The sequence below is a fragment of the Agelaius tricolor genome, unplaced genomic scaffold, assembly GCF_023055355.1.
Source record: "Agelaius tricolor isolate 1412-34295 unplaced genomic scaffold, bAgeTri1.0.p SCAF_23, whole genome shotgun sequence".
Taxonomy (NCBI): domain Eukaryota; kingdom Metazoa; phylum Chordata; class Aves; order Passeriformes; family Icteridae; genus Agelaius; species Agelaius tricolor.
Genome location: NW_027269283.1, coordinates 7,273,826 through 7,282,449, shown reverse-complemented (window position 1 = coordinate 7,282,449; position 8,624 = coordinate 7,273,826). Strand labels below are relative to the sequence as shown.

General features: G+C 55.3%; 1 protein-coding gene across 1 annotated transcript; it reads left to right on the top strand.

Annotated features, from left to right (window-relative positions):
• The first annotated feature begins 3,572 nt into the window (after positions 1 to 3,572).
• On the top strand, positions 3,573 to 8,369 carry SOX18 (SRY-box transcription factor 18). The gene is made up of 2 exons (XM_071446779.1): positions 3,573 to 5,019; positions 6,666 to 8,369. Exons 1-2 carry the CDS (start codon positions 4,617 to 4,619, stop codon positions 7,514 to 7,516), a joined length of 1,254 nt encoding a protein of 417 aa, XP_071302880.1. The 5' UTR covers positions 3,573 to 4,616; the 3' UTR covers positions 7,517 to 8,369.
• The last annotated feature ends 255 nt before the right edge of the window (positions 8,370 to 8,624 follow it).

Genomic DNA, 8,624 nt, shown 5'->3' with positions numbered 1-8,624 from the left:
TTGTACAGGCACATGGCTGCAGCCAGGATGCTCCTGACACAGACGCTGAACCCCAGCTGCCTCGCTCGGCACTTTCCAGCTCCACCTGACCCACTGAACTCTTTGTGCCCGAGGAAACCAGTCACTGAGCTGGGCCCTGGAGCAAGGGAGGCTCCGGTGAACACAGCATTTCCCAGGGATGACTTCAGCCTCCCAGCAGGGCTCACACACAGCCCCAGCCCTGAGTCCTTTGCTCTGCAGGAAGCGCCTTTCTTTGGGAAGCCTTTGTTCCAGCAAGGCTGGAGCAGCCCCAGCCCAGGGGAGCCCAGGGGACAGGGACACGGGGGCACCTCTCAGGGCACTGGGGGAGCTGCCAGCCTGGGCTGTGCTGCACAGGTCCCCAAAAACTGTGTGAGGAACAGCCCATGGTCCCCCTGAGGATCCCCATCTCCTTTGGCAGGTGTCACGTCCATCCCACCTGGCTGCACTGCTCTGAGTGGCCTAATGATAATAATTCACTACAATAAATAACAAATCTCTCCCTGTGAAATATCTCATTCATCCATATTGGACACACAGCAGACCCGGCCACACACTGCTGGTAATTGCATGGTGATTAATCAATTAATGGTGTGAACACATCTAGAGGCAAGGCTGGTCTGTGTGAGCAAGGGAAGGCAGTGCTGGGCACCAGAGGAGGGTGCAGCACTTGCACCCAGGCCCAAGGACCCATCCTGCCCCTGCCCCTGAAAAGGGAGGATAAAAAGCACCCTGCACCCTCTGAAAAAGGAGGATAAAAAGCAATTTTCCCACTGCAGCTTGGAGCCTGGGCACTGCTGTGCCATAGGAACCTGCCAGCATCCACCTGCCACCTCTGTTACCTGGATGCAAATTTTGGGGACAAGTTCCTTGGATTTGGTTGCACAGCCTCAGCCTGGGGCTCCTGCACCAACCCACAGGCAGCAGCAGCAGAAATAACCACCAGGCTCAGCTGGCAAGAGGCTCTTCCCTCCTTGCCATCCCCACCAGCCCCTCTTTGAGCCCTCAAATCCCTGGCACCCCTTGGGACGATCCAGGTGGTGCCACTTCTATTTTTAGCCGGGCGGGAGCTCGGCATTGGACCTGGCTGGGAGGAATAACCGGGAGCGGCGGGCTGGGGGCGGGGAGGGCAAACGCCTTTGTGCTGGGGAGCAGAGGCGGCCGTCCCGCCACGCTTCCTCTGCTAGGTGTGGCCTGGGATGCTCGGGAGGGAAGCCAGGGGCCGGGCTGGGGTCAGCCAGCTGCCAGCTCCATGAAACGGTGGAGGGAATGAAAAAAAAAAAATTTTAAAAAAATTAAAAACCACACAACTCCAGAGGCTGTGTGCTGGACTGGGGTCCAGCTTGCCTGATTCCAAGCGAGGAGGGCACGGGGAGAGGTCACTGGGCTGGCACACACCGGTCCTGGCTCTGCCCGGGGATGCCCAGAGCTTCCTCCCTGCCTGCAGCCGCAGGTGTGGCTGGAGAGGAGCCACTGGGCCAGCAGCACCCCAAGCTCCAGCCCTGTGAAGGCCTAGCCAGGCACAGACCCTGCATTTTCATCCCATACCTGGGTGAGGGGGCTTTCACTCCTGGAGTGAAGCTCTGTGGTGCTGGAGGGGAACAAAGCAGGGTGGCATTGTCCGTGAAGGCAGGCTCCTCCCGGGATATTCTGGGTGCTTTGCACGCAGGCATTTCTGCATCCAGGCATTTCTGTGTGCTTTGTATACTGCTCCATCCCCCTCTCAGCTCTCCTTCCCCTCTCTCTGTGCTTTGCCTCCTCCAAAACCATGCCACACTCCATGGCTCTTCATCCCATTCCTTTTTTTCCTATTTGTTTCAATTTTTGCAATTTTTTTCCTTTTTTTTCTTTTTTTTCCTTAATGATTTCCTAATGATGCAGAACCAACAGCAAATGCACTGTAAGACCAGGTTTGCAGACCCAGTGCAAGGCTGGGTTCCATGCAAGCTTGAGGGTCAAAGTGCCTGGCTTTGCTCCATGGTCAGGAGTTCTCAAACAATCCCATTATAACAGGGACAGCAGCACCACCCTGATCTCTGCCCCCTGCAACAGGGAGAACATCCTGAGCCCAGGCCTGCAGTGGCTGCACAGAGCAGTGTGGATGACATGAAGCTCTGCCTCTCTTGGGGAGGGTTTGCCCCAGCTCTTCACATCATTCCAGGGCTAGGAAAATCAGAGCTGCCTCCACTCCCATCCTGCTGCAGCTCATCCTCACCACATCCCAAATGCCAGCTGATGCCACCAGGTCCAACCCCAGCTCCAGGGCAGCTCAGAGCACCCCTGGAGGCCAAGGATTGTGCCAGGGCCATGGAGGAGGCACAGAGAGGATGTGATCAGGGAAAGCACCACATGCTTGGCTGAGGCCTGGGAGAAGGAGATGTCCCCATCAGCTGCCGAGACTGATTGCCCCCAAGGCTGCTCACTTCACTCCACAGGCAGCCACGGGTCACAGCTTGAGAGTCCCCAGATCCCCCAGCACCCACCTTGCTCCTGCCAGAGCAGGGACAAAGAGCCAAAGCCTCGAGGGGCTCTGCTCTGGATGGCAGCAGGGACTGCTTCTCCACCAAAGCAGTGCTCCAGCTCCCTCTGGATGGGGGAGAGAGGAGAGGAGAGGAGACTCCTTGCAGCTGTGTGGGCTCTCCTGTGGACTGGTGCTGATTTGCACTTTCAAAATTTTAATTAGAAGTTCCAGAAACGTGAAGGAAATCCCCCCCGAAACCTCTGTCGCTCCTGGTTGATGATTGAAGAATAAGTGAGACATGATTTTTAATTTTTTTCTTTTTATTTTTTAGAGGCCTTTGTTTTGTTTAGGGTTAACAGCAGATCGGCTTGTCCAAATCACTTCCAGACACACAGAAACCATGGCATGCAATACCCCACGGCTGTGAGAGGCTGGGGCTGGGCTCTTGCGCAACCCCGTGCCCCAAGTCTTCCTGAGGCCGAGATTCACATTTCAGGCTGGGGTCCAGGGCATGTCCACAGCCAGAGAGGGCCTGGGGCAGGTACCCGGAGCTGGGACATCTTTTCCAAGTCAGCCCGATTGCCCCGGGGGTTTCAGGGGGCAGGCGCAGTGTGCCAGACAATTGATTGCAAATGGGCCCCGCAGTAGCTCCCAGTGCTAAGGGCAGGAAGGTCCTTCAGACCACCTGGGCTGACCCTTGGCACTGCGAATCCCCTCTGGATGGCGGCCAAGCAGTGACCTGGTGGCAGGGACGTGCTGCTTTGCTGCGGCTGCCGTGGCAGCGTGCTGCGGGCACCCAGCCGTGCCCAAGGCACGCAGCGATGGCACAGCCGCGCCAGCCCCGGCAGCCCCGCAGGCTGGGCTCAGCCACCATCACCTGGCTGACGCTGACCCCCCCGTTCCTCAACAGTCCCTAGAAAACACAATGCTTTCCGTGTAAAACTCAAGGAGCCGTTTCTTTGCCTGACACTGAAATTCCCACAGAAAATTGCCGGGGGAGAGAGGGCTCACCCCTGCCTTCACCCCAGGGCTGCTCCCAGCCCCGGATGGGGAATGCTGGCCAAAACACACACACGGAGTCAGCCGTAAGAAAAATAAACGCCGAGCCCTGAACATCCCTGTGCTCCTGCACACAGGCTGGCGGGCGAAGCTGAACGCTTCCCTGCTTCCCTGCTCCCCTGCTTCCCTGCCTCTCTGCTTCCCTGCTTCCCTGCCTCGGCACCGCGGGTGGCGGGGGGCGAGGGCAGGGCACAGCGAGCAGAAAAGGGGCTCGCAAAGAGAAAAAAAAAAAGAAAAAAAAAAAAAAAAGAAGAAGACCTAAAGAAAGACAAGAAAGACAGAAAGAAAGACGGACAGAAAAAAAGACAGGAAGAAAGACAAAAAAAACGGAGAGAGAGAGAGAGAGAAAGACAGAGAGAAAGACAGAAAGAGAGAAAGAGAAAGAAAGAAAGAAAGAAAGAAAGAAAGAAAGAAAGAAAGAAAGAAAGAAAGAAAGAAAGAAAGAAAGAAAGAAAGAAAGAAAGAAAGAAAGAAAGAAAGAAAGAAAGAAAGAAAGAAAGAAAGAAAGAAAGAAAGAAAGAAAGAAAGAAAGAAAGAAAGAAAGAAAATTTTAAAAAAATAGAAAGAATGAGAGAAAAATGTAACAACCCTTCTCCTTGGACAGAAGGGAACGGGACAGAAGCTTCCACACCGGTCCCAGCTCGGCCCTCCCCGGGTGGTTCTTCCTGCTGGTGCCTGGGGACGTCCCCCTTCCCTCCTCCTCCTCCCCCTCATCTCCTCCTTCTCCTCCTCCCCCTCATCTCCTCCTCCTCTCCCTCTCCTCCTCCTCCTCCTCCCCTCGCCCCGCTGATTGGTCCAGCCCGGCTATATTTTGCCCCTTCCAGCCCAGCATCATCCCAAAAGTTTTTTTTTGGGGGGAAAGGGGGGAAAAAACCAAAAAAAGATAGGAAAAAAAAAAAGAAAAGAAAAGAAAAGAAACCAAAACAAACGCAGGCGAGCCCGAGTCCCCCGAAGGCAGGCGAGGGAAGCGAGCTGCGGGCGGCTGCTCGGCGGTGCTGGACCCGGTGGGACGCGGCAGGAATCCCGATTCTCTCTCCGGCACCCGCTCGGGTCGGACACAAAGTGCTGTCTAGCTGGAATGAATATATCTGAGTCTAACTACTGCCGAGAGGAGATATCGCAACCCCGGGGCGACTGTTCATGGGTCACCGCCGCCGTGCCGGCCGCTGAGCCCGGGCTCGCCTTCCCGCGCCCCCCGGGAGCCGCCTCCCCCGCCAGCCGCACGCCCAGCCCCGAGCCCGGCTTCGCCTTCGGCCCCGGCCCCGGCGGAGCGGCCCCCGGCGCGGCCCCCAGCCGCACGCCCAGCCCCGAGCCGGGCTATGGATACAGCCCCCCGGCCGGCCGCCCCGAGGGCAAGGCCGCCGAGGACTCCCGCATCCGCCGGCCCATGAACGCCTTCATGGTCTGGGCGAAGGATGAGCGCAAGCGGCTGGCGCAGCAGAACCCCGACCTGCACAACGCCGTGCTCAGCAAGATGCTGGGTGAGCGGGAGCGGAGCGGGAGGAGGGCTGGGGGCGCGGGGATGAGGGGAGCGGGGCTGGGGATGCGGGAGTATGGAGCTAGAGATGCGGGGATGCTGCGTTATGGGGCTGGGGATGCGGGAGTATGGAGCTAGCGATGCGGGGATGCTGCGTTACGGGGCTGGGGATGCGGGCTGCAAGAGTACAGGGCTATGGGATGCAGGTTTACAGACCCAGGGACATGGGGATGTGGGGCTGGGGATCCAGGCTGCAATAATACAGGACTGTGGGATGGAGAGAATATCGAGCTGAGGAGACAGGGATGTGGGAGTACGGGGCTGGGAATGCAGCAATACAGAGATACAGGTCTGGGGATGTGGGCTTCAAGAGTGCAGGGATGCAGGGGTACAGAGCTCAGAATGTTGGGGTAAGGGCTGGGGGTGTACAGGATAGGCAGGTTTGGTTCTGATAGTCCAAGGCAGTGGGATGCAGGGCTACAGAGCTGGAGATGTGAACTGCTGATGTACAGGGATTCAGGGCTGGCAGTGTGGGATGGAGCAGTACAGGGATTTGGGGTGTGTGCTGAGAGTCCAGGGCTGTGGGATGCACACTGCACAGATACAAGGCAGCAGGCTGTAGGATGCAAGGATATGGGGCTCTGCTAGCCAGGCTCCAAGGGTACAGGACTGCGGGATGCAGATTGCAAGAATAGGGGGGTGCAGGAGTTGAGGTACAAGGATGGGGTGCTGTGAGTACAGAGCTGGGGGATGCAGGGCTATGGGCTGCAAGGGTAAAGAACTGCAGGACACAAGCTTTAGGGATGTGGGATGAAGGGCTACCAGTTGCAGGTTGCAAGGATGCAGCGCTGCAGGGATGCGAGCTGTAAGGATGCAGGACTCTTGGATGGGACTCTTGGATGCAGGACTCAGGCTGTGGGATGTGATGTTACACGATGTGGGAATATGGGGCTGTGGGATGTGAGGATGTGAAGATACAGAGCTGCATGTACACAAGATGCAGGGAAATAGGGCTGCGGGATGCAGAGATCCAGGGCTGAGCGGTGCACAGCTGCAGGGATGCAGGATATGGGAATACAGGCTGCAGGATGCGGGATGCACGACTGTAGGATGCGGGATGTGGGAACACGGGAAGCAGGATATGGGTAAATGGAGCTGCAGGATGCGGGACTACGGGAAGCAGGATATGGCCAGACAGAGCAGCAGGATGCAGAGACACGGGGCTGCGGGGTGTGGGGATGTGGCATCCAGGATATGGTGCTGTGAGTTTTTGGGACGGGCGATTTGCTCTGCAGAGGTGCAGGCTATGGATGCAAGATGCAGGGAAGCAGGGACTGTGTTCTGTACCAAGGGGCAGTGGGAGGTAGAATCCCCAGCCCTGGCAGAGGGGCTCCCATTCCATGTAGCCCCATTCTCCCACAGCACTGAAGTGCTGGGCACTGCTGGAGCCTCCTTCTGGGACAAGGGAACAGCCTGGCTTGGGAACCCATTCCCCAGCCCTTCCTGCTGCCAGCAGTGAGACCCTTCTCAGGTGCCAAGCCATCTGCAGGAGCCCTTCACCCCTGGGCTGCCTCTCCCTGGGTGCCCCCGTGCCCTGGCCAGTGCCAGGTGGTTGAGCCACTCTCACAGAGCTTCTCTTTCCTCTTCCAGGCCAATCGTGGAAAGCGCTGAGCGCCAGCGACAAGCGTCCCTTCGTGGAAGAGGCAGAGCGACTGCGAATCCAGCATCTCCAGGATCACCCCAACTACAAATACCGCCCAAGGAGAAAGAAGCAAGCCAAGAAAATCAAGAGGATGGAACCCAATATCCTCCTGCATAACCTTTCCCAGCCTTGCAGTGACAACTTCAGCATGAGTCACCATGGCGGCAGCCAGCCGGGCCACCCCCAGCCTCCCCCACTTAACCACTTCAGAGAACTCCACTCCATGGGGTCGGATATTGAAAACTATGGCTTGCCAACTCCTGAGATGTCTCCCTTGGATGTCTTGGAACAGACCGAGCCGGCGTTTTTCCCCCCGCACATGCAGGATGACTGCAACATGATGCCCTTTCGCAGCTACCACCACCATCACCAGATGGAGTTTCCCCAGGAGAAGTGCATGGGGCGGGACGTGGCCGTGCCCTACACTCAGACCCCCTCACACTTGGCCGACGCCATGAGGACTCCCCATCCCTCCAGCCTTTACTACAACCAGATGTGCTCAGGAACTCAGAACGGGCTTTCCGCCCACCTGGGCCAGCTGTCGCCCCCGCCTGAAGCCCACCACATGGAGAGCGTGGATCACTTGAACCAAACCGAGCTCTGGACAGACGTTGACCGCAATGAGTTTGACCAGTATTTGAACATGAGCAGGACTCGTCCCGAAGCCTCGGGCCTCCCTTACCATGTCTCCCTGTCCAAAGTGACTCCTAGAAGCATCTCCTGCGAGGAGAGCAGTTTGATATCCGCCCTGTCCGATGCCAGCAGTGCTGTTTACTATAGCCCCTGCATCACCGGTTAGGTTGACCCCACCATCCAATGCGTGCACCAGGAGAGCCCTGACTCTCCTCTAAAAAACAAAAAGCCATCCTCCTTTAACCACGAGCTCCATCATATTTAGAGTATCTCATTAAATGCATCGCTTTCTTGTTTGTTCTTTTTTATTTTGATTTTTTTTTTAATTTTTTTAGAGACAGACCATGCTGAACTCACTGATATACCGTATAACTATATAACACAGATAGACGCCTTTCCCCGCCGTGCTCCCCGCTCCAGCCCTCGGCAGGGCACATCTCCAGCTCTCACCAGCTCCAAGGGGCATTTTCAAGCCAATTCCAGTAAATCCTGCCTGAAACAATCACACCAGGATGAGCCAAAGTGTGACCTGTCCCCAGTATTTAACCCAAGGACAGGTGAACTTTTAGGGGGGAAAAAGCTTTTAGAAAGACTTTGCCGGGGCTGTTAAAGAGTCAGCACCCATTAGGGGTGGGCTTTAGGACAGTTTTTACTGTATTCTCAGCAATATATTTTAATTGGGCAACAAAACTATATTTTTACTAAGCATTTTTATATATAAAATGGTATTTAATGTCTTTTGGGTTTTTTTATTAGACTTTTTAAAAAGAAATCAAGGGATATCCATGAGATCTAAAGCATTTATGTAGCAAAGCTGGATTTAAAGAAAAAAAAAAGGAAGGGGGGAAAAAAGGAGATATTTTGTGAAAAGGGAATGCTAATGTAAATATTGAGGAACAACTGACTGGAATTTTGTACAAAAGAAAAATATGACTGCAAACACTTTTATTGTCTAGAACTGTATGGAGAGCAAACTGTTTTATTCTGGTTAATTATTAAAACATCTTCATATAATTGTTCCCATCTTGTGTGCTTGTTGTGTGAACACATATTTTCCGCAAATACATGTTGTCCCAACCATTTCCAGATTTTTGTATCCGTTGATTAATGTTTTGACAACCTGGCAAATGTATTAATTTCCAAGCTGCCGCCCGCCCGCCCCGTCATCCGCCTCGGGCTCCGCGAGCGCGGCTCTGCTCGGTTCGGCACAGGACGGTGGCTTGGGATGGGATGGGATGGGATGGGATGGGATGGGATGGGATGGGATGGGATTC

Coding starts and splice junctions, on each gene's coding strand:
- SOX18 (XM_071446779.1), top strand. CDS start 4,617: ATGAATATATCTGAGTCTAACTACTGCCGAGAGGAGATATCGCAACCC. Junction 5,020..6,665: donor CGTGCTCAGCAAGATGCTGG/GTGAGCGGGAGC, acceptor TTCCTCTTCCAG/GCCAATCGTGGAAAGCGCTG.